We start from the raw sequence: 25,519 nt of genomic DNA, 5'->3' as shown, positions 1-25,519 counted from the left end.
CCTCTGCCTTCCACATACATGCTCACACAGACATGAACCCACACGTGCATGCACCCCGCACACCTTTGGGGAAAACAACATGAACTTCTTACGAAAGAGGAATGTTTATTTGGAGAAAGGAAAGCACATTTTTAATCATCGGAGATGTGGCGCTGGGGTCTTTTCGTCTGGCATGTTTCTGGGCCGATGGCCAGGAATGCTTACCCACAATGCTTCCTGCCTATAACCTGGCTGCCCTCTCTGTCCACTCCATAACCCCCCGCTCCGCGCTTGCGCCCCATGCAGCCCCCCTCTCCGCCTCTGTGGAGCCTGACTTGAGCAGGTTAGCAGGGCCAGGTGGGGAGGTGGGGAACGGGCTCCCACAGAGAGCGGGATAATTCTCTTCCGGAAGAGCGGGCTGGGGCTGACTTTAGGGACGGGACAGAGACTCAGCCCAAGAAAACAGCTGAGGACTTGGGTTAGGCTTAGGGATCCTTTCAAGAAAATGAGGTCAGGATTGTCCCCCCTGCTGTCGCCAGAAAGCCTCGGGCTGGCAAGACCCGGGATCTGAGAGGCCCTCCCAGACTGCTTGAGGCTCAAGGACCCTACTGACCCATCCCCCACTTCTCACCCTCAGTCCGGAGCCCTGCTCACAGGCTCAGGCTGTGGGAAATAGCAAGCTTGGGCAGGCTTGGCCTTAGTCAGCTTAGGCCCCCAAAGTAGAGGATTAACACCCACCCAACCTTTGTTTTCACAGTCAAGACTCAGGAGGATGGTCCTACCTGCCTGGTGAGGCAGATGCACACGGGCTTGTGTGAAGTCTCAAAGTCAGTCCACAAGCCTCCTAGATCCCAGGCGTTCTTCCTCCCCCAGACAGGGTTTCTCTGGGTAGCCTTAGCTGACTTGTACTCACTGTTACAGAGCAGGCTGGCCTCAAACTCACAGCAGAGATCCTCCTGCTTCTGCCTCCCTGAGTGCTGGGATTAAAGGCATGCCCCCCCCCACACACACACACCCCTCCACGACCCCAGGCATTTTTATCTACAGTTTTCTTTCTCATCGCTGACAAGAACACCACAGGCAAGAGTTGCCAACAAGAAGCGTCAGGTCCAGAAAAGCAATTTGTCTAGGGTCACAGGCTGCCAGGGTCACCCCAAACGGCAACTGGTTGGATTGATTCTCTGTCTTCCCCCTTCTCTTAGTTCCTCTCCCTCCCCTCTCTTCCCTCCTCCTCCTCCTCCTCTTGCTCTCTCTTAAAATTTTTTCCCTTTATTTTTCTTGTTTGTGGTGTGGGCAGAATGTTCCAGAAACTAGGCAAGAGTGATGCGGGAATCCCCGGGCCTTCCTAGGAAGAAGAGCAGCTATCATGGTCGTAGTAGAAGACTCTCCCCCTTGCCTGCTGGGACTTCCGAAGAGGAAAAAGAGCTGCTCTGAGCCTGGCAGGCAAGGAGGAGGGGAACAGAGTCTATGAGCTGGCAGACAGAGGGCGTGTGTTCTCCCCCAGCACACTTCCTGGGTTCCCATTGCAGGAAGTTTGGCACCCGCCTATCGGTGCCATTGATACCCAGGCTGGTGCAGGCGACTTGTCGCCAGGACAATCCCCCAGCTGGGAGCAGCAGCAGGAGGTGAACCAGAGGCCAGGGGTACAGGACAGCCGGTGAGTGGTAGCAGCTCGACCCCCAATACTGCCTCAGACTGCCCCACTTGTAGAGTGAAGGCCGTCAGGAAGCCTGGACCCTAGATTTAATCCCTTTGACCTTGGGTTAGTGCCCCAGTCAACCCCTCTGTGCCTCACTGGATGGAGCAGCAGGGTGGATGGGTAGACTGGGGTACAGAGTGGAGATACTGAGAGAGTAGGCCGGTTCCATTTTGACTTAGGGTTCTGGGGCTCTGCGGCTGAAAGCGTCTGAACCCCCCTCGAGGGACCGGCACCGCCTCCGACTCAGTGGCACCCTCCTTTTCCAGCAGAGGCTATAAGAGTTGAGAGTTGGAAAGAAGAAATCCCATTGTGAGCTTGGGAGCATACCCAAGGCGCCCTTGGGCACTGGTAGGTAGCCTCAGTGTAGTAACGAGTGCCATCCTCGGCTCTTATCTGGGCATGGTAGCAGCCATCCAACCTCTGGGACTAGCAGATCCGTGTGCCTGAGGGGCACTCTCTGGTCTGGCTTGAATCCAGTCTTGCCCGTGCCCATTGTGTGTGCAAGCCTCGATCCTCTTGGGCTTCCGTGTCTGGTCTGTGGGGTAGAACCTATCGGTCCTGACGTAGAGTCTGGAAGGGTTAAATAAAAGGTCTGACGGACACGCAAGGGAAGCCTCTAGAAATGGCAGTTACTGCTATGACTGTAGTCTTTGTGGCTCCACACGTAAGAATTGAACGGGAAAGGCTGATGACAGAGGGAGGGAAGGCCATTAAGGGGGGTGTGGGGCTTAAAGCAGCGGAGGAGGAGGAGGATGGAGCTGAAGCACTCAGGCACCCCACGCTGACATCTCTTGGTGGAGTGGTCCTTTTCAGCAGCAATCCCAGGACCACCGTGAGGAGTGGCTGGGGGAGGGCTCTGGGCTGCCTGGCTGTCCCCCAGATGATTCTGGGTCCAGCTCTCCCCTGCCCCCTCCCCCACTGTGGCTGTAATCAAAGGAACAATCTGCTTGCCTGGGAATCAGACCCAGGTTCCTTTCCCCAGCCTCCTGAGGCCTCCAGGGACCTGAGCAGCCCAGCAAAGCCCCAACCCTGGCCCCAGGGCCCAGTGACAAGGCCAGCAAGCAAACAGGTGACCTGACTGTCTCCCCCTGTCTCCTGTAGGGGCCTCTTTCCACCACAGGACCTGAGTCCCACTTGTAGAAGGATGAATAGGCTCAGATAGGCAGTGACAGCCCAGGACAGCAAGTCCAAATGACTTGCCTAATTGGGGTCTCTGGAGACCCCTACCCCAGGCCTTCCTTGAAAAAGCCACACAACTTCAGTATATGTTACCTCCTGGTTCTCTTAGCGTTATTGCTTTAACTCCAGGCCAAGTCAGCCATGGGGACCCCATTTTAGGGATTAAGGGACCGGAAGTTTAGGAAAATGGAGTGACAGTCCTAGGTCAACCATTTAGACTCACTCAGGACCCTGAAGGATCTCAGATCCAATCCGGGTGTTAAGTGTCCCTCTCCACCAGACGGGGCAGGTGGGGCCGCTCATCCAGGTGACCTAGAGGGAGGGTGGCCGAGGAGCCCCAACCCCTGCGCGTCGCGTCCCCCTTTCCCCCCACTACAGTGCACCGTGGGGGTGGGTAGCGGAGGAGGAGCCACGGGGAGGGGAGGAGTGGCGGGAACAAAGGGAGGGGGCGCGGCCACAGGTGGGGGGGCAGGTAGGGCGAGCCCGCGCCCCCTCCCCGAGCGTCACCTTTTATGGTAAGGCGCGCGGGGCGGCGGGCAGAAAGAGGGAGGCTAGGGCGGGAGCGAGGGGCGGAGGCGCAGCGCTGGTGGAGGCCGGGGCGTGGGGCGCACGGCAGGTAAGCGGGTGCGGCGTGGTGGTCTGGGCTGTTCGCCCCAAGCAGGGTCACCCGCAGGTGGCCGCACAAGCAAGTCTCGGCCACTGCGCTTAGTTAGACCCAGCCAGGCACTGCTGGGAGGCTCCGGGTGGGTACTGTCCCTGAGTTCTCTTCTTCCCGTGTGTCCCGGGATCTCAGCCCTGGGGACTCTGGGAGGCTGAATGCGGGGACGGCGCGGAGGTCATGTCCCTGCCCTGGAGTGGGACGGGGAGAGCAGGGGGAAGCTCCCACACAAAGAGAACAGCGTTCCCCCACATGGATCGAATTATAGACACCGCAGTGACCGGGCCAGCTGCTACGCCAGGGCGCGGAGTTCCCGAGATCCTATGGTCCCCGGGCCCTGTTCCCAACTCCAGTCTGGAAAGGGAAATGAAGATCCTGGGGTCTTCTTAACTGGCCTGTCAGGGTGAGGAAATGGGCGATCCCTAAGGTGTGGACAACTACTCCCCCCCCGCCCCCCCCGCCTCGCCCGCCCCTCTCCAGCCCAGACCTGAGGTCCCAAGGGGAGAGAGAGGCTGGGCAGCGCCCAGATTCCTTCTCTCAACAATGGAGACCACTGTCCACCAGCTCCAGGGCTCGGCCTGCCACTCTGGAGCTGAATGACCAGCTGGCGTCCTCTCAGCCAACCTCCAGGGCAGATTTCTCTTCACTTGATGAATTAAAAAAAAAAAAAACAAGCCCAGAGAGGTTGGGTAACCGGATCAGGGTCACCCAGTATGAAAGAGCCGTGGCGCTGGGAGAACCGAACTCTGAGCCTCTTCCTTCCTCTGGAGTTAAGAAAGAGGATGAGAGCCTCTTACGTTTCTGAGACGGCAAGGTGTTTTGTGGAAGTGCGGTGGGGGGCATAGACTCTCCCACCTCCAGCAAAGCTTAATTCTGGCCCCAAACTTAGTCTGCTTTGTGGGTCTGTGTGAGAGAGCAGTGCTTAGAAGTGGCTTTAGGAGGGCGGGCAAAGAGTAAGGAAGGAGGGGACTCCTCCAGGCTGCCAGCACATCCCCTCCCAGGGGCTAGAGCCTAAAGCCGGCCCTAGCTAGCTGGCTGGCTGGCTGGCTGGCTGGCCGGCCGGCTCGGAGCCTGCTTCCTTCCTCTTGACAGGAAATGACTTTCCTTCCCTTTGTTCCCACTTTCTCCGCTTACCCAACTGGATTTGGGTGTCTGATTTGCCCTCCGGGGGAGGAAGGTTGGAGGAGGAGGGTCGGCTGGGAAGCTGTCATACAATATACCTCCCCCCCCCCTCCAGGGTGAACTCCGGGGCAGTGGGAGCAAAGGGAAGCGCCAGCAGACTCGCCTTATGGGATCTGACAGGCCTTTGAAAAATCCCCAGCCTGTTCCATCCCACCCACCCACCCCCCATCCCCACCCCCACCCCCCATCCCCACCCCCACCCCCCAGGTCCTGTAGCTGCAAGACAACGGTAGGGGGCGGGTATGGCTGCCCAGCTGTGAACATCTGGCCTCCACGCTGGATGTTTCCGAGAAAGCAGGCAGAATGGAGTGGGGTGGGGGTGGGGGTGTCAGGGTAGAGGGTAAGGAGGTGGAGGAGGGTTCCTGAAGAGCCAGCCACAGCCTGTCCCAGAGGACCCGCCTAGAATGTGTTGACCGCAAGAAACTGGTCTGGATTGGGTCATTTGGGGGAAGGGGAGGAGCCTGGAAAACGGGGAGAAGGCTTGCGTGGTCCAGGGAAGAAAAAGTCCAAGGATGCCCGTGGACTTCCAGCAATTCCCTGATAGGATTCCAAGCCTGGCTGGAGGGCCCAGGAGATGCACTTGAACTTCTGTTGGGACCTTGTGACAGAGCCACCCTACAGCTGAGGTTTGAGGTCTGAGCTCTTGGCTTTATAAACGTCAGTGTTAGTGTTTTCTGCTTTGCTTATGAGATGTCCTCTGAAGATCACGTGCAAAATGGGTTTTATTTATGGGGCTGGGGTTGAGATAGGATCTAACTGTGTAGCCCAGGTTGGGCCTGAACTGACGGTCCTCCTGCCTCTGCCTCCTGAGTGCAGGGATTTACAGTTACAAGTATGTGTTATCATTCCTGGCCGCTAAATAATGTTTTTTATTTGGCTCTGTTTCGAGACAGGGTTTCTCTGTGTAGCCCTGGCTGTCCTGGAACTCTCTCTGTAGACCAGGCTAGCCTGGGATTAAAAGCATTGCAGCACCATACCGGGCGCCCCCAGAGCTATTTTCTTGGCATTTTTCTGTCAGCCAGCAGGCAGGCCCAAGGAGGCCCAAGTTCCTTGACAATCAGAGAGAGACCCATGAATGGCATGTGAGGTCCACACCTGCCATTAGGGTCTCAGGGGCTGTCACCCCTCCCTATTGGCCATCCCCACTGCTTGAAACTAACCCAAGTGACCGTGACTCGGTTTCAGGGTCATGTCATGGTGGCCCACACAGAATGAGGACGAGAGATAAAGGGCACATTTTTAGCCAGGGAACTATGGTTGGGTGCCAGGGACAATTTCTGTGCTATGTGGCCAGTTCACCCACGGTGACCCACCTTGACCTCAGCCTCAGAGGCTGCTGTCTCCAGGAACCGACTGCCCTTCCCAACTTTACGGTGCCTCCTCCTCCTCCTCCGAGATCTTCAACACCTGCACCGTGAGCCTCTCTCTGGCTCCTGATGCAGGCAACTGAATGCAGGCCAGGTTACCTGAGGTTATCCCACACCTGGAGAGTGAGCCAGCAGGTCCTATGATGGGCTGTCCTCACCGAGAGGAAGCAGACATTGCCCCAGGGTGGGAGTCAGGGGATGGGGGGGGGTGGGACGCTTCCTGGAGGAGGTGAAGTCTGAACTGGGCTTCTGAGAGAGCTGAAATCGACCCTGTAGGAACAGAAGAAAGAAACCAGATTGGATCCTCCAACAGAGAAAGGCAGCCGGCAGGGTTGGAGGGGTAGGGGGGTAGGGGGTAGGCGGGAAAGAAAGGTCTAAGGTGGTTAAAAGAATTTGAGGCGGACTAGGTGTGGCTGGGTGGTAAAACATGTGCCTTGTGCATGGGAGACCCTGAGTCCCATCCCCAAGTCGGCGAGAAGGGCAGGGTTGAGGGAGGGTGAGGCCTCAGAAGTTTAGGGTCATCCTTCTAACTATGTAGTAGGGAGCCTTAAAAACTTCTTTCTTGGCCAGGCATGGTGGCGCACGCCTGTAATCCCAGCACTTGGGAGGCAGAGGCAGGAGGCAGAACTCTTTGTGAGTTCGAGGCCAGCCTGGTCTACAAAGTGAGTCCAGGACAGCGAGGGTTACACAGAGAAACCCAGTCTCTCTCTCTCTCTCTCTCTCTCTCTCTCTCTCTCTCTCTCTCTCTCTGTGTGTGTGTGTGTGCGTGTGTGTGTGTGTGTGTGTGTGTGTGTGTGTGTGTGTGTTTAAGACAGGGTTTTCTGTGTAGATCTGGCTGTCCTGGACCTCACTCTGTAGAACATGCTGGCCTCAAATTCAGAGATCCTCCTGCCTCTGCCTCCCGAGTTCTGGGATTAAAGGCATGTGCCACCACACCCAGCTCAGGCCATGGTTTTGGAGATGAGGCGAAGTGACAATTCTGCCATGAGGCAGAATCAAGGATATGCTGGTTTGGGGGCTGAGTCGGGAGGGCAGAAGGGAACAGAGCGGTCAAGCTCTGGGCTGAAATGCTAGTTCTAGTGCTGGGGGACCCTGGACTAGGGGCTTGACTTCTCTGCGTCTTAGTTTCCTCACTGAGGAGATAGGATGACGCCGGTGTTGTTGGGTATTCAGGGCAGCAGGGGAACAGCGGGCCCTGTCGTTTACTCACCCTGCCACTCTTCTGTTCCTGTTTTCTTCCTTCCAGAGGCACTGGCCTGAACTTTGGACCTTTTCTTCCAGTGGAAAACAGTATCTCAGGTGAGGGAGGGGCTGTGGGCAGGTGTCAGGGCCTGTGTCTGTCAGCTGCCTGGGCTGGGCTCTGGAGGAGGTGATCTCTGAGTCACGGGGGCTGTGCACTGCTCGGGAGCATGAGCTACTGGAAGGGCCCTTCAGGGTGTGTGAGCCCTGTGACCTGGCCACCTGGCCTATCTGAAGGCCGTCCCCTGCCTCTCCTACCTCCATTTGTTCGCTTCTTGCTGTGCAGCCCAGGCTGGCCCAGAATTCATCATTCTCCTGCCTCAGCCCCGTCTCAGGTGGGGCTGGGTGTTGGACGCTCTGGGCAAGCTCTTCTGTGTGGCCAGCAGGGTACGCTGTCACAACCTGAAACCCTTTGCCCTTGGCCCCAGCAGGAGCCAGTCATGGCCTCCAAGCCTGAGAAGAGGGTGGCCTCCTCTGTTTTCATCACCTTGGCACCCCCACGCCGGGACGTCGCAGTGACTGAGAAAGTGGGCCGGGCAGCTTGTGAAGTCCGGCATGCCCGGCCCTGGGAGACCCTTCCCACAAAGACACCTGCGGCCGGTGTGGGCAGGAGCTCCAACGCCTGGGCGCCCTCTGGCAGGACCACTGTTTCTCTCCCTGCGGTTCCACCCCAGCTCTCCAATGGAGGTAAGGGAGTGGCCCTAAGGGGACAGGACAGAGACAGCACCAAGACAGAGAGGAAAGGGCAGGCTCTGGGTTACTCAGTCATCAAGTGCCTACTGTGTGCCTGGCCGACTCAGGAACCCACCTGCCTGGCCCTGAGCCCCGGCACCTCTGCTTCCTCAGCTCTGTGATGTTGCGGGTCGCTTAACCTCCCTGAGCCTCTATTTCTTAGCCTGTAAGAGAGGAAAACTTGGGGCTGGAGAAATGGCTCAACAGTTAAGAGCACTGACTGCTCTTCCAGAGGACTCTGGTTCAATTCCCAGCACCCACACGACAGCTCACAACTGTCTGTAACTCCACTCCAAGATCTGACACCCACAGACATACATGCAGGCAAAACACCAATGCACATAAAATAAAAATAATTAGAGAGAGAGAAAGAGAGAGAGAGACTAACTTCAGAATATAGTTGTGGGGACTAAGAGCATTAATACAGGGCCAGCAAGATGGTGGGTAAAAAACGCTCGCTGGACAAGCCTAAGGACCTGAGTTCAATCCCCAGAACCCTATGCAAAGGTGGAAAGACAGTTGAACTCCTGCAAGGTGTCCTCTGACCTCCACATGTATACACACACACACATACATACACACACACTCACAAAGTAAATAATAACTGAAAAATACATAGCAAGTGTCAAAAGAACCTTACAACAGATCATGGTGGTGCCATCAAGAAGAAGTAACTATTTCTGAGACTCCTCAAGGTAGCTTCTCTGAGACTCTTCTGCTGGATGGGGGCAGGGGGCTGTGGAAACAGGTATGATGGTCCTGAAGCCAAAATGAGCCTGAAGAATCCGGAAGAGGTTTTCACTCTGTTCATGGATGCTGCTGCTTACGTGCTATGCGATGTCTTTCTTGCTGTGTGCAGGTGCACATGTGTGTGTGAGGAGAGCAGCGAACAGCTTGTTGATGTCCTCTCCTTTCAGTGCCCGTGTGGGTCCTGGGGACTTAACTCAGGTCACCAGGCTTGGTGGTTAGCATCTTTCACCACTGGGCCATGTCACTAGCCCTGTGATTTAATTTTCATTTCATTTATTTAATTGTTTGTTTGTTTCTCTGTGTGTGTGTGAGACATATTGTCTTAATTAGGGTTCCTATTGCTATGAAGAAATGCCATGACCACAACAATTCTTTTGTTGTTGTTGTTTTTTCTTTTTCAAAGATTTATTTATTCATGTATTTTGTGTATGAGTGCTCTGTCTTAATGCACACCATAAGAGGCAATGAGATCCCACTGCAGATGGTTGGGAGCCACCATGTGGTCGCTGGGAATTGAACTCGGGACCTCTAGAAGAGCATTGGCAGCCAGCAGGCAGACATGGTGCTGGAGAGGGAGCTGGGAGTGCTACATCTGGATCCCCCGGCAGCAGGAAGAGACAGTGAGCCACTAGGCTTGGCTTTGAGCTTCTGAAACCTCAAAGCCCGCCCCCAGTGACGCACTTCCTCTAGCAAGGCCACACCTCTTTCTGTTGTTATTGTTCTGTTGTTGTTTTGTTTGTTTGTTTGTTTCTAGACATGGTTTCTCTGTGTAGCCTTGACTGGCCAGGACTTGCTTCGTAGACCAGGCTGCCCTCGAACTCTCCACCTGTCTGTGCCTCCTGAGTGCTGGGATTAAAGGCATGCCTGGCTATTCTTTTTGTTTGTTTGTTTGTTTTTGTTTTCGAGACAGGGTTTCTCTGTGTAGCCTTGGCTGTCCTGAACTCACTCTGTAGACCAGGCTGGCCTCGAACTCACAGACATCCGCCTGCCTCTGCCTCCCGAGTGCTGGGATTAAAAGGCTTAGCTTTGGCAGCAATTTTTCTTGGCTGCCAAATCAGCTCCTCAGCCTCGTGTGACTCCAGCTGATCTTGAAGTTCCTCTTCCTCAGCCTCCGTTGTAGCCTGGACAGGCACATGCCACCTTGCCAGACTTTAAAAACAAACAAACAAACAAACAAGAAAACTTTCCTTCCTCTCTTCCTGTCCCCTCCCCCCTTCCCTGCTCCACTACCCCGGTCCCCTCCTATCCCCTCTCCTCATCCCTTTCCATTCTTTGGGCTGCTGGGCCACACTGCACCTACTCAGCAGTGTCTCAAGCGAGTGATGGAGCTCAGCTGCACCCCACCCCTGGCCAAGCCAGTAGGAAGCCCTTGGTTTGCTCCCTAGACCATAAAAACAAGCAAACAAACTTTTTTTTTTTTTTTTTTGGTTTTTTGAAACAGGGTTTCTCTGTGTAGCCTTGACTGTCCTGGACTCGCTTTGTAGACCAAGCTGGCCTGGAACTCACAGAGATCCGCCTGCCTCTGCCTCCCGAGTGCTGGGGCTCTTATTTTATTTATTTGCATTTTTTATGTATATGGATATGTTCGGGCAGGTCCGTCTGTGCCAGAAAAGGCTATTGGATGACCTGGAACTGGCATTATAGACAGAGCTCCCATGTGGGTTCTGGGAACTGAACCCCATCCCTCTAGAAGAGCAGCAAGTGCATTTACCCACAAAGCCAGCCCACCAGCCTCAGATTTTTAAAATTTTTGTGTGCATATGTGTACATTTGTACGCGGGTTGCATCCGCATCGAGTTTGTGCAGGTGTGAGTGCAGTACCCTCAGAGGCCAGAAGAGGGAGTAGGAGTCCCTGGAGCTGGTTGTGAGCCACCTGATACGGTGCTGGGAATTGAACTCAGGATCTCTATGAGAAAGGTATATGGAGGGCTGGAAATGGTGGCGCACGCCTTTAATCCCAGCACTGGGGAGGCAGGCAGTTATTTATTTATTTATTTATTTATTTATTTATTTATTTTAAATTTTTTCTTTTAAAAAAAATTTTTTTTGGTTTTTCGAGATATGGTTTCTCTGTGTAGCCTTGTCTGTCCTAGACTCTCTTTGTAGACCAGGTGGCCACTGCCTCCCTGAATGCTGGGATTACAGGCATGTGCAACCACACCCAGCTCTGTTTATTAATTTCCATTAGGTGTATTTATTGTCCGTGTGCCATAGCATTTGTATGTGGAGGTCAGAGGACAACTTGTAGCAGTCAGTTCTCTCCTTCCACATGTAGGCCCTAGGAATGGAACTCAGGTCTCAGCTATGCACCCGGAATGTGCCCATCGTGTCTGAACTCTGGCCTGGGTCAGCCACTCACTGTGGGCAAATCGTCACCTATTCCTCTCAGAGCAGCCTTAGGCTTTGAGGCTCACTCTCCAAAGGCGCAATTTAAGACTCGAAGAGTGCCGGGCGGTCCTGGCGCACGCCTTTAATCCCAGCACTTGGGAGGCAAAGGCAGGCGGATCGCTGTGAGTTCGAGGCCAGCCTGGTCTACAAAGTTAGTCCAGGACAGCTAAGGATACACAGAGAAACCTTGTCTCGGAAAAAAAAAAGAAAAAGAAAAGACTCAAAGAGTTGTCACTCTTGCCTACGGATGCACAGCAAGCCAGGGGCAGCAGTTGAGGGTGGAACCAAGTCTGCAGCCAGACCTGAGTGTTCTGTCCCTGCTGCTTGGCCTTCTGGGTAAGTAGACCTGCCTTGTGCCCTTTGGGAACTCTGAGCACCCATCTCTTCTCCATCGTAGGATGCTCTCCCCCACCTCCTCTCCTCAATGACGAAGACCTAGACCTCCCGCCTCCGCCACCACCCCCTTCAGCCTTCCTGCCTCTCCCAGAAGAAGAGCCTCCAATCCTGCCCGGGGCATCACTCATTTCTGACTTGGAGCAACTCCACCTCCCCCCACCCCCACCTCCGCCCCCACCACAGGTACTGTGAGTGTCGCCAAGGCTTCCTCCACTCCTGGGCTGGAGAAGGAGGGCCTGGGCTTTCCCCAGCATTATTACCAAGGTGAACTTCATGAAGACAGTCGGTCTTCCAAGCACTTCCAAGTCCCAAAGCTGGTAGAAACTGTTGGGATTTTCAGGGTCCCTGGCAAGACATGTCCTGGTTCTGACCCAAATCTCCACACTGCACAGAAGCCAATTATTTCTTCCTTTCATGAGGGGGTTGTCAACGTGAGCGGTGTCCTGGGTGAAGGTCTGTGTCACCTGCAGCCAGTGTTGGTGGCTAGGATGCATCGTTTCTTGGATGTTCTTAGTAACAGGAGTCAAGCTGAGCCTGAGGTTGCAAGGCCTAGCCTGAGCTACAAAGTGAGTTCAGGGCCAGCCTGAGCAACTTAGTGAGACCCTATCTGGATCTGAGAGGAAGAAAGGAGGTTGGGGATATAGTTAGTTTAGCAGTAGAGTGCTTGACCTAGACACTTTGGTGGAAGGAGCCCTAGGCAGGGAGCAGGGAGGTCTTGGCTCTTGTTGCCATGGTAACCTTCCTGATGAGCTATAAAGGCAGGACACTTGTTTCTCCAGCCTCAGTTTCCTCATCTGTACAATGGGATTAGCTGTACTTGGAGTCACCCAAAGAGTGACGCTGGCAGGGTCCAGTGGAGTCCCTACCAGCTGACCTCTCTCCTATCTCCTCAGTCTTTGTCCCCAGAGGCTCCATCAAAGGGATCTTCCATCCAGACTCGGCCTGGTCACCTCAGACCCTCCGAAGAGGAGCTACCCCCTCCTCCAGAAGAGCCTGTCAACCCTCCAGAGAAGGAGTCGTGCACAGGTACAGCCACAGGCTCTCTGGGTCTCCTGGGGCCAGAATGAGCTTCCTGCTCACACGACAGGGACTCTCTGTACAGTGTGTAACCACAGTTGTCCACTGCTGCTGTGTGCTTGCTTCTGGTTTGTTGCTGTTGTAGTTGTTTTTGAGAAAGGGTCTCATGTAGTCCAGGCTAGCCTTGAATTCCTTATGTAGCCAAGGAGGACCTTCTCTTGTCTCACCTGCCTCACCTCTCTTTTTTCATGTTTATTTTTTAAAGATTTATTTATTATGTATTTAGTGCTCTGCCTGCATGTACACTGCAGGCCAGAAGAGGGCATCAGATCTCATCACAGAGGGTTGTGAGCCACCGTATTGTTGCTGTAGAATTGAACTCAGGACCTCTGGAAGAGCAACCAGTACTCTTAACCTCTGAGCCATCTCTCCAGCCCCTGCCTCACCTCTTAAGTGCTAGGATTACCGGTGGGTGCCACTGTGCCTGGCTTGTATGGTACTACACTGCAATAGAAGCCAGCGCTTCATGTGTAACAAGCACACTTTCCTAGCCAGGCGTGGTACCACAAGCCTTTAATCCCAGTACTTAGGAGACAGAGGCAGGTGGATCGTGAGTTCAAGGCCAGCCTGGCCTACAAAGCGCATCCAGGACAGCCAGGATAACATAGAAAAACCCGGTCTCGGGAAACAAAACAAACGAAACAAAAAAGAAAGAAAGAAAGAAAGAAAGAAAGGAAAGAAAAGCACACTCTCTGCCAAGCAAGCTACAGCCCTCCTTTTCTTTTCTTTTTCTTTTTCTTTTTTTCTTTCTTTTTGAGAAAAGGTTTTTCCGTGTGGCCCTGGCTAACATCCTTAGTTTGTTTTGAGGCCTCCCTATTATAACCAAATGTGGATTTGAACTTGATATTCTCCTGGATCAGCCTTCTGAGTGTCAAGATTACAGGCATGGTCCTTTAAAAATTGTTTTTCTCACGCCAGGTGTGGTGGCACACGCCTTTAATCCCAGCACTCAGAAGGCTGGGGCAGGCTGATCGCTGTGAGTTTGAGGCCAGCCTGGTCTACAGAGTTCCAGGACAGGTAGAGTTACACAAAGAAACCCTGCCTTGAAAACCAGAAAAACAAAACAAAACAAAACAAAAAAGCCCGACTGTGGGGTTTTTTGTTTTTTTGTTTTGTTTTGTTTTGTTTTGAGATGGAATCTCACTGCATTGCTGGCCCTGGTCGACACTGAAATTACTATGAAATCAGCCTGGCTGCATAGCTGTGGCAACCCACCTGCCTCGGCTTCGGGGCTAGGAGAACAGATATGAGCCACTATCCCCAACTTTCTTTTTTAATTCTTTTTTTGTTAGGGGGAAGGTAGCGAGGTGGCTTAGGGGGTAAGGGCACTTGTCACCAAGACTAGTATCCTTACTTCTATCCCTGAGGCCCATGTGGTGGAACAGACTCTCAGAAGGTTTTTTTTTTTTCCTGATCTCTACTCAACACATACACGCTACACCCGTGCACATACAACTAACCAATAAATCACACACATAGGCACACAACCAATCAATAGATAAAATGAAGCTTTTTTTTTTCATTTTAGTTATTTTTTTTCATGTGTTTATTTCATGCCTATGTATATGATGCAGAAGGATTAGAAATTCAAGGTCATCCTCAGCTAACACAGTAAATTGAAGGCTAACCTAGGCTTCAGGAGACTTTGTCCCAAAAACAAAAAACCAAACCAACCAAGCATGGGGTGGCACTTGCCTTTAGTCCTGGTACTTGTGAGACAAAGATAGAAGGTTCTCTAAGTTTGAGACCAGCCAGGTCTACATAGTAATTTCCCTGCCAGCCAGGTCTACACAGGGAGACCTCATGTATCCGTTCCCATCCCCCACCCAGACAAAGTACAAACAAAACCAAAAACAGTTTCTAATCTTGCCTTTTGAGCTTAGGGGCTGGGAATCCTGTCTGTAGCAGCTGCTGGGCTGTTCTTCTGCTGCTTGTCCCAGTTGTCTCTGAGTGGGTTGCCCATCAGAATGTGCAGTGGCAGGCTGGGCGGTGGTGGCACACGCCTTTAATCCCAGCGCTTGGGAGGCAGAGGCAGGCGGATCTCTGTGAGTTCGAGGCCAGCCTGGTCCACAAAGTGAGTATAGGACAGCCAAGTCTACACAGAGAAATCTTGTCTTGAAAAAACAAAAAAAAGAAGTGGGGCGTGGTGGTACATACCTTTAATCCCAGCACTCGGGAGGCAGAGGCAGGTAGATTGCTGTGAGTTCGAGGTCAGCCTGGTCTACAAAATAAGTCTAGGACAGCCGGAGCTACACAGAGAAACCCTGTCTCGAAAAATCAAATTAAAAAAAAAAAGAACGAAAGAAAGAAAAGAAAAGAAAAACCAAAAAGGAATGTGCATTTTTTTTTTGGTTCTTTGAGACAGTGTTTCTCTGTGTAGCCATGGCTGTATTGGACTCACTTTGTTTTTTGTTTGTTTTGTTTTTTCAAGACAGGGTTTCTCTGTGTAGCCTTGGCTGTCCTGAACTCACTTTGCAGACCAGGCTGGCCTCAAACTCACAGCAATCCATCTGCCTCTGCCTCCCGAATGCTGGGCCTTTTTTCTTTCTTAAGGCTGTGCCGCAGTCCTCAGTAGTAGTGGAGGTGTGGTGGGTCACACAGCCACCTCTGGATGGATTTGTAGGTGGTTTCTTGCCATATCTGCACAGGGCTGAGTCACTCTACAGGGTCGTTTCACTGTGTGTGGGTTTTTTCTGGGACAAATCCCTAGAAGAGGAAGAAACCTATAAAAAAAAAAAAAGGCTGGCGTCTTAAGTTTTGTGCTTTTGACACCTCACCTTCCTTAGTCATCCCAGCCTACGTGCAGCCACAGCAGGTCCCAACGGTTTTCTGGAAGCCTCCACAGCACTATTGCCTTGTAACTTAACTGTGAAGTGCTTGCTCAGAGCCGAGCCCCAGGCGCTGAAGACACAGTTGAGTCTAAAGCAGTGTCCTTCCTCCTTGGCCACACAGAGAGATAAAGGGCAAATGTTTCCTTTTGTTTGTCATTTATCTCTTCAGTGGCAATATATACATACATACATATATATTTTTTGTTTTGTTGTTTTTCAAGACAGGGTTTCTTTGTGTAGGCTTGGCTATCTTGGACTCACTTTGTAGACCAGGCTGACCTCAAACTCAAAGAGATCCACCTGCCTCTGCCTCTGCCTCTGCCTCCAAGTGCTGGGATTAAAGGCGTGTGCCACCACTGCCTGGCTAAACCCAACTATTTTTATTATTTTTAATTATGTGTATGTGTGTATGTCTGAGTGGTTGTGTGCACATGGATGCATAACCATCAGAATCTAGAAGAGGGCGTTGGATCCCCGGAGTGACAGGTAGTTGGGAGCTGACTGTTGACTGTTGTGGGTGAGGGGGATTGAACTCAGGTCTCTGTAAAGCAGTATGTGTTCTTTTTTTTTTTTTTTTTTTAAGATTTCATTATTTATTATGTATACAATGTTCTGTCTGCATGTATGCCTGCAATCAGAAAAGGGCACCAGATCTCATTCCAGATGGTTGTGAGCCACCTTGTGGTTGCTGAGAATTGAACACAGGGCCTCTAGAAAAGCAGACAGTGCCTTTAACCCCTGAGCCATGTCTCTAGTCCACAGTATGTGTTTGGTTGGTTGGTTTTTTGAGACAGTGTCTCTCTGTGTAGCCTTGGCTGTCCTGGACTCACTTTGTAGACCAGGCTGGCCTCAAACTCACAGAGATCCACCTGCCTCTGCCTCCCAAGTGCTGGGATTAAAGGTGTGCGCCACACCTGGCCTCTCTCGGAATTCTTGTGACTTCAGCAGTTTTTACGTTTAGATCTTGACATATGGGCATCATCTGGGTGTTGGTATCACCATGGCCCCCTCCACTCTCTCAGAGATGATAAACCAGGTGCCAACTCTGCTTCCTTTTTCCTGTCTTGCTGTGCAAAAGGCTGGCCTGGGATTAAAGGTGCACATCATCAGCTGGGCATTAGAGGCTAGCCTGGTCTACATAGTGAGTTCCAGGACAACCAGGGCTACATATGGTGAGACCCTGTCCTGAAAACAGCTACAGTAAAAAGAAAGGTGTGCATCGCTGTGCCTGACCCAATACTGTGTCTTTGCTTTTTGCTTCCCAGATGACATTTCCCTTCCTTCCTTGAAGCTTAGCATTGGCTGTTTAATATTTAGCCATTGAGGAAACCCTGGAGGCTGGGCCCTGGACACCCTGCGGGCATCATATTCTGGGTGGTGATTGGGTACTGCCTTCCTGGGCTGCTTACAGCCTTGTGTCTCCCCTTCCCCAGATGTCTGTGGCTTCTGTCACAAGCCTGTGTCCCCTCGAGAGCTGGCTGTTGAGGCCATGAAGAGGCAGTACCATGCCCAGTGCTTCACGTGCCGCACCTGCCGCAGCCAGCTGGCTGGGCAGAGATTCTATCAGAAGGATGGACGCCCCCTGTGTGAAGCCTGCTACCAGGTACTCCTGTGCACAGAGCCCCTCCCCCCCACCGGGTTGCACACACTAAGCTTGGCAGATATGTCTTCCCTTACGGAGCTCCTAAGAGCTTGGGCAGCATGAACCCATTTCACAGCCGAGGAAGCTGAGACTCAGAAAGGAAAAAATTCCCCCCGGGGTAGGATTAGATTCCTAGGGCTGCAGCAACAACAATGAAAACATGGTACTTGGTTTGGAGGTTCCAGCTTGAGCCTGTGGTGAGGCAGGGGCCTTTAGAAGGACACACTGGGCCAGGTGTGGTGGCGCACGCCTTTAATCCCAGCACTCGGGAGGCAGAGGCAGGTGGATCGCTGTGAGTTCGAGACCAGCCTGGTCTACAAAGGGAGTCCAGGACAGCCAAGGCTACACAGAGAAACCTTGTCTCGAAAAACAAAAACAAAAGCCAAAAAAAAAAAAAAAGGAAGAACACACTACTGGCTCCCTCATGGCCAGCAAGCAAAGAGGAAGGGCAGTTCCACACAGCAAATAACATGGACTATTATTGGGCCTCGCCTCCAAAGGGCCCCACCACTTCCTAACAGCAGCCCCTGGAGCCCAGGCTTGGTGGGTGATGGAGAGCATTCAATTCAATAGTTATTTAAACCACAGTATGGTGGCTTCAAACAATACACATTTTTCTCTTATGGTTTTGGAGGGGCAGGGTCATCAGTTCAAAAATCAATTCACTTGGACCCAAACGGAGGGGCCTCCTTTCGCTTTTCAGGCCCCAGGGGCAGCAGGCATTTCCTTGCCTTTCTTTTTTTGTTTAGTCTGTTTTGGTTAGCCCAGGGGCGGAGGTTGTTTTGGGGCTTTGGTTTGGTTTGGTTTTTGGTTTTTCTTTTTGCATTTTTAAAAAGATCTGTTTATTACACATACAATGTTGTGCCTGCAAACCAGAAGAGGGCGCCAGATCTCATTATAGATGGTTGTGAGCCGCTATGTAGTTGCTGAGAATTGAACTCAGGACCTTTGGAAGAGCAGCAAGTGCTTTTAACCACTGAACCATCTTTCCAGCCCTGGTTTTTGGTTTTTTTGAGACAGGGTTTCTCTGCGTAGTCCTGGCTGTCCTGGAACTCATTATGTAGACCAGGCTGGCTTCGAACTCACAGATCTGCCTGCCTCTGCCTCTGCCTCCTAAATGTTGTTGAGATTAAAGGCATGTGCCACCACTGCCCAATCTCAACCCAGCTTTGTTTGTTTGTTTGTTTGGTTGGTTGGTTGGTTGATTTTGGTTTTTTGAGACAGGGTTTCTCTATGTTAGCCTTGGCTGTCCTGGACTCACTTTTGTAGACCAGGCTGGCTGTGAACTCACAGAAATCTGCCTGCCTCTGCTTCCCCCGAGTGCTGGGATTAAAGATGTGCCATGTACTTCAGTAGCAGAGTGCTCACCTGGCATGCACAGGCCCTAATGTCAATCCCTAGTGCTGAGAGAGAAAGGAAGGAAGAAAGCCAAGGCTACACAGAGAGACCCTGTCTCAAAAAACCAAACAAACAAGAAAGAAAGGAGAAAGACAAGGGGGGCTGGAGGCTCCTCAAGGTTGTGGGGGTTGTGGGGTGTGGGGGGCAGGCATGTTTGTGGATTGGCCAAAGCAGCAGCTTTCTGCTCCAGGACACTCTGGAGAAGTGCGGCAAGTGTGGAGAGGTTGTCCAAGACCACGTGATCCGAGCCCTGGGCAAGGCCTTTCACCCACCCTGCTTTACCTGTGTGACCTGTGCCCGGTGCATCGGGGATGAGACCTTCGCGCTGGACAACCAGAACCAGGTGTACTGCGTGGCTGACTTCTACAGGTGGGAAGGGAGCCTGGGGCCGCTTGACAGGAGTGGGGAAGGCAGGGCTGCTCTCTGTCTGGCCAGGTGGCAGGACAGGGGGTGGGGGGTGGGTGGGGGTGTCAGGCCAACACTTGCTACACTCCTGTGCTGACAGAGGCCATCTTCCTGTGAGTCCCTGCACTCTGTCAGGCTCATCCTCTGAGGGGTCCCACACAATCCTCAGGGTTTTTTTTTTTTAATGGCCATAGAGTACATTGAGAGAGTACTTTTTACCAGGAGTAGAAACTGAGGCATACAGTACCCAAGATAAAATGAAGGGCTTGACTTGGGAGCTGGGGTGTGACTCAGTTGGTACAGGTCCTGCCGAGCACGTAGGAAGCTCTTGGTTTGATTCCCAACACCGCATAAACATACTGAGGTGACTGATCCCAGCATTCCAGAGGATCAGAAGCCTGAGGTTGTCCTTGGCTACCCTAGCAAGTTCAAGGCCATCCTAAGCTATAGGAGACCCTGTCTCAAAAGAATTACATGGTCTGGAGAGATGGCTCAGTGGTTAAGAGCACTGACTGCTCTTCCAGAAGACATGGGTTCAATTCCCAGTACCCACATGGCAGCTCACACAACTGTCTGTAGCTCCAATGCCAGGGAATCTGACGCCCTCACACAGATATACATGCAGGCAACACCTCAATGCGCATGAAATAAAACTAAATTAAAAAAAATTTTTTTTCAAAACAACATTTATAAGAAAATAAAAAGGACTTGACTTGGAGCCTCACTTTCAGACCCTGGGCCATGTCCCCTCCCCTGGGGACTGGCGGGAGCAGAGTATATATGATTATAGATGTAAGGAGACTCCTGCTTTGCCCCTGTTTGCAAAGAGGTGAGGCACAGTGAGCCATCTCTCCAGCCATAAAATGCATTCTTAACGTGTGCAAAAACAATGTTCAATTAAGCAGAGTACAGGGTCGCTAACTGCACTCTGGGAAGCTGGACTCAATGCTTTGATTCCCCTCCTCCCACCTGACCGGGAAGGGTAGCCCTCTGTGGCTGTCCCCTCAGATTCTGTCACCTAGCAACCCCGTGGGTGGAGGCGCTCTGGGAGGTGAACTTTGTCTCCTCACTTCTGCCAACTGATTCTGTTGTCAGTGAGCGGCTGACGTTCCTGGTATGTGCTTCCCCCGCTCCCTCTAGGAAATTTGCACCTGTGTGCAGCATCTGTGAGAGTCCCATCATCCCCAGAGATGGGAGGGATGCCTTCAAAATTGAGTGCATGGGAAGGAACTTCCATGAAAACTGTTACCGTTGTGAGGTGAGTCAGAGCTGAGGTGGTTTAAAGTGCTGTGGCCATGGGTAGCCTTGGGCCGAGAGCTCTCCTGCTCACCACACCCCGGCAGAGGCCAGGAAAGGTGGAGATAAGAACAGAACACAGACGGCAGCCAGGTGTGGTGGTGCACGCCTTTAATCAATCCCAGCACTAAGGAGGCAGAGGCAGGTGGTTTGAAGTGAGTTTGAGGCCAGCCTGGTCTACAAAGTGAGTTCCAGAACAGCCAGGGCTACACAGAGAAATCCTGTCTTAGGAAACACACCACACACACACACATCACACACATACACACCACATACACACACACACCACACACGTGTGCACACACATACACACCACATACACACACACCATACCACACACACGCATGCACACACCCCACACACGCACCACACACACACACACCCCACACACGCACACACACCATACCACACACGCATGCACACACACCACACACACACACGCCACACACACACACACACACACCACGCACACGCACACACACACCCCACACATACCATACACACACACACCACACACACGCACCCCCCCACACACACACACACGCACCCCCCCACACACACATACACCACACACACACCATACACACGAACACACACACCACACACACACCATACACACGAACACACACACCACACACACACACACACCACACACACACACACACCACACACACACACACCCCCCACACCATACACACGAACACACACACCACACACACACACACACACACACCTCCATCAGAGTCCATTATTCGCTCACATCACTTACTATGGAAAGAGACTAAGTTCACTCATGGTGGGTGGTGACTGTGTAGGTAGCAAATGTAGCCCCGGGGGCTCCCGCTGCACCTCCCAGCCCTGCCCCGGGGGCTCCCGCTGCACCTCCTAGTCCTTTAATCCCAGCAGTAGGGAGGCAGAGGCAGGTGGATTGCTGTGAGTTTGAGGCCAACCTGGTCTACAAAGTGAGTCTAGGACAGCCAGGGCTAACACAGAGAGACCCTGTCTCGAAAAGAAAAAAAAAAGTGACCCTCAAAGGTATTCCCACACACAGGAGCACATGCACACACATGCACACATATACACACACAGGGAGGAAGGGGGTGGGGAGTGAAGGGGGAGACAAACAGGAAGTGACCCACTGTTGCAGGACAAGTCTGAACTCAGAGGAAATGAGAGTTACTAGGTGTGTCTGGGGTGCAGAAGGCCTGAGGGTAAAGTGACGGAGCCAAGAAGGGAAAGGTCTGGTGAGCACCGGAGGCAGCAGGAATGACGGGGCTGGGCTATGGAGGGAGGGAAGGCGGCAGACAGTGCTCACGTAGGGCCCTGCGATCAGAAGAGGGCAGCCGTGGCTACAACTTTGTTCTCTGTGTAGCTCTAGCTGGCCTTGAACTCTCAGAGACTCAACTGCCTCTGTCTCCCAAATGCTGGGAGTAACGGTATATGCCACTACCACAAGGCCATCTTAAAGTTCTTAATCTTGGGACTGTATTCTTTTTTTGTTTGTTCGTTTTTGGTTTTGGTTTTGTTTTCTTTTTTTTTTTTGAGACAGGGTTTCTCTGTGTAGCCTTGCCTGTCCTGGACTCACTTTGTAGACCAGGCTGGCCTCAAACTCACAGTGATCTTCCTGCCTCTGCCTCCCCAAGTGCTGGGGTTAAAGGCGTGCGCCACCACTGCCTGGCAGGACTGTATTCTTTCCTTCTGCCTGGACCCTGCCTGCAAGTGGGGTAGTTGGTCCAGCGGTGGGCTCCAAGGAGTCTCCCCACTCCAGCCCTATAGCTCTGAGCTTTTTGTCCTCTGGTGATGAAGGCATAGATGGTCTTTTTTTTTTTTTTTTAAATACATTTATTTATTATGCATGTACACCCGCAGGCCAGAAGAGGGCATCCGATCACATTATAGATGGTTGTGAGCCACCGTGTGGTTGCTGGGAATTGAACTCAGGACCCCTGCAGGAGCAGTCAGTGCCCTTAATCTCTGAGCCATCTCTCCAGCCCCCCTGTCTCACCTATATGGAGAGTCCCAGGGCAGGACCTCTCAGTCAGCCAATGAGTAATTCTAAACATGTATTCACTTGTGTTTATTTTAAAAGATAATGTCGAGCCTAGAGGACCTTGGGAGAAAAGTTGATTGCTTCATACTACCTCAGTTAAGAGCTCAAGGTCCATCCAGCTGATAAGGCTGTCTTGAGAGACCAATGGGGAAGATAGAGTGCTGTTATCTCTCCCAGAGCCCTGACAGAGCCCACTGGTACCAGGCGGTCATAAAAGATTGGCTGAGCAAATACTCAACTTCCTATCCAAGGTCACTTTGACCCAGGCTAGTTAGTGAGGATTTTTTTTTTTTGAGACAGGGTCTCTTGTTGTTAGCCTTGGCTGTCCTGGACTTGCTTTGTAGACCAGGTTGGCCTCGAACTCACAGTAATCCACCTGCCTCTGCCTCCTAAGTGCTGGGATTAAAGGTATGCGCCACCACGCCTGGCTATTTCAGGATTTCGATTCCAGGAAGTTACATCTCAGTAGGAACTGCATTACACCCTGTCTTAAACTGACTCCTAAAAACAAACAAACAAACAAACAAACAAACAAAAAACCCCACAGAGGTAAATCTCAAACCAAAGCAGTTTGGAACAGAACTGGGTTCCGATGCTCCCAGAATAGAAGAGGGTCTCCACATATGGCCATGGTGTCTGCTGACTCTGTGGTCTGTGACTTTTATTACCGTTGTGGGGAGGGTGACTATAAGTGAGAAGTGTTTATTAACTATAAAAGATTGTCATGTGCATCGGCTTATTAAATGCTAATGACAGAGGAGATGGTTTTGTGTCCCCATTTAAGTTGAGAAAACTGAAGCCAGCATGCACACCTGTACCTCAGTACTGGAAGCTGGGGTGGGCAGATTAAGAGTTCAGGCCTGTCCCAGCACTCGGGAGGCAGAGGCAGGTGGATCTCTGTGAGTTTGAGGCCAGCCTGGTCTACAAAGTGAGTCCAGGACAGCCAAGGCTAACACAGAAAAACCCTGACTCAGAAAACAAACAAACAAACAAACAAACAAACAAAAGATCCTATCTAAAATAAAGAGGAGGAGGGGAGAGTTGAGGTTGCCCTGGAAAGGTCCCTTGTTGGCATAGTCCAGGCCTGGACACCCACATGTGCCTCTTGTCTCCCCAGGACTGCAGTGTGCTCCTGTCTGTGGAGCCCACCGACCAAGGCTGCTACCCGCTGAATGACCATCTGTTCTGCAAGCCCTGTCATATGAAACGGAGCGCTGCTGGCTGCTGCTGAAGCCACGCTGGCCAGCCCTTCCTTCCCTGACTTGGTTTCCCCACCCGACCTTTCTTGCATACTTTGCTTTTGAGCCTCACTGGGCACCAGCACGCTGCTCAGGCCACAGTATCTAAATGAAACCCCAGGGCATGGCCTCCTGGTACACAGCACACCCCCCTTCCCCGAGACTTTCAACTCCTCCTTATCCACTGACTCGAAGGCCACTAACCACCAGATTGGACCCCTGGTCCCTCTCTGGTGCTAGCCCTGACCTGTTTATGGGGACAGGTCTCAGAATGATGTCCATGTCTCCAGCCATGATGCTTAGCTGCCTAGCAAAAGGTGCTGAGGCTGGCTTAGTGTGCTGAGCTGAGCTGTTTGCAGTGCACCTGCCCAGGGACTCTAAAGAGTGTTTTTTTGAAAACTTAGACATTTATGCTGGGCATGGTATGGTGGCGCACACCTTTAATCCCAGCACTTGGGAGGCAGAGGCTGGCGGATTGCTGTCTTTTAGACCAGCTGGTCTACAGAGTGAGTTAGTCCTGCTTAAATGCTACAAAACAACATTCTTTGGATTTGGGGGGAGAGAAATCTTTTAATTTTTGTTTTTGTTTTGTTTTGTTTTGTTCTTTTTTGGTGGGGTGAAATCAGTAAATCTCTTCCCTTGGCTCATCAGTGTCTAAGATTACAGCTTGAGGGCTGGCAAGATGCCTCACTGGACCCTTGCAGAGGTCCAGAGTTCGTTTCCCAGCACCTCCATGGAGGGTCATAACTACCAGACCTCTAACTCCAGCTCCAGGAGATTTGACGCCCTCTGCTGGCCACATTAGGAACCCGCATGCCTGGGCACATACACACACATTAAAACAACAACAGCAACAACAACAAACCCAGCCAGGTGTGATGGTACATTTCTTTAGTCCCAGCACTTGGGAGGTAAAGGCACGTGGATCTCTGCATTTGAAGGCACCCAGAGCCACACAGTGCATGCTGTCTTTAAAAAGGCGACTGGAGCCGGGTGTGGTGGCGCACGCCTTTAATCCCAGCACTCGGGAGGCAGAGGCAGGCGGATCGCTGTGAGTTCGAGGCCAACCTGGTCTACAAAGTGAGTCCAGGACGGCCAAGGCTACACAGAGAGACCTTGTCTTGAAAAACTAAAACTTTAAAAAAAAAAAAGCGACTGGAACAAGTGATGGGCTGGGGCTGGGGGAGTCAGGAGGAGGGGGAGGGTGGGCAGCAGCTTCCACCTGCTTACAGACCCTCCAGTGCCTTCCTGAGTGGTCCACAGACATGGAGTAAGTGCTCTTAATTTGCTAGGGAAGGAGGTTGTGGTTGAGCTTTCTTCCTGCATCCTTCACTGGGGCTGTGGCCTCCACAAACACATACACACACACACACACACACACACACACACACTCCAGAATGCAGCCAGGGAAGGGCACATCCCTTTGGTCTCCCATTTGTATCTAACAACCCCCACCCCCACCCCTCCACACCCTACTCCCACCCCCTCAGGCCCTGCAGCTATGCTGCCCATAACCTCTGCCTCCATGAGGTCACGCCTACACAGCATTCTTCCTTTTAAAGAAACTCACTTTCCCCAGGCTGGCCCGATGACTCAGCAGGTAAAGGTGCTTTGGCCAACCAAGCCTGATGACCCGAGTGCTGTCTCCAGGATCCACATAAAAGGAGAGAATCAGTTGTGCTCTGGGTTGTATGCGTGCCACCGTACACATTCGCATACACGTGTAATAGAAATAAAGTGTAAAAGAGAAAAGCCACTTTTGTGCATTGTAACTTCTAAGATGCATATAGGAAAAGTAAACATCTTCTTTCCTGGCATCCTGTTTTTTTGTTTGGGGCTGGGGGCGGGGAGGGGTGTTGATCGTGTGAGATAGGGTTTTCTGTATCTCGGGCCAGCCCTGTAGTCTCAGATTGCCTGGACGTCAAATACCCTGTCTCCACCTCCTGTATTCTGCGATTGTTTCTAGGGATCAAATCCAGAGCTATATGAGGCCCTGTCTTGAATATATAGGTG

At 52.1% G+C, this 25,519-nt stretch overlaps 1 protein-coding gene across 16 annotated transcripts; it reads left to right on the top strand.

Annotated features, from left to right (window-relative positions):
• The first annotated feature begins 301 nt into the window (after window positions 1-301).
• On the top strand, window positions 302-25,321 carry FBLIM1 (filamin binding LIM protein 1). Of its 16 annotated transcripts, none has more exons than XM_084786496.1 (10): window positions 3,403-3,473; window positions 3,784-3,918; window positions 7,311-7,363; window positions 7,735-7,990; window positions 11,571-11,752; window positions 12,463-12,595; window positions 16,911-17,080; window positions 18,708-18,886; window positions 20,063-20,180; window positions 23,386-25,321. In XM_084786496.1, the coding sequence occupies exons 4-10, from the start codon at window positions 7,744-7,746 to the stop codon at window positions 23,497-23,499; spliced, it is 1,143 nt and encodes a 380-aa protein (XP_084642622.1). In that variant the 5' UTR covers window positions 3,403-3,473; window positions 3,784-3,918; window positions 7,311-7,363; window positions 7,735-7,743; the 3' UTR covers window positions 23,500-25,321. The 16 variants fall into 16 exon arrangements, with proteins under 16 accessions (XP_084642626.1, XP_084642616.1, XP_084642621.1 ...); XM_084786489.1 differs by having other exon boundaries at window positions 7,732-7,990; XM_084786497.1 differs by having other exon boundaries at window positions 3,784-3,942.
• Window positions 25,322-25,519: the final 198 nt, after the last annotated feature.

Source organism: Acomys minous (assembly GCF_964271855.1).
Source record: "Acomys minous genome assembly, chromosome: 6".
NCBI classification, from domain to species: domain Eukaryota; kingdom Metazoa; phylum Chordata; class Mammalia; order Rodentia; family Muridae; genus Acomys; species Acomys minous.
Note: the sequence above shows the minus strand (reverse complement) of the source record. Positions and strands in the feature narration are given on the sequence as shown.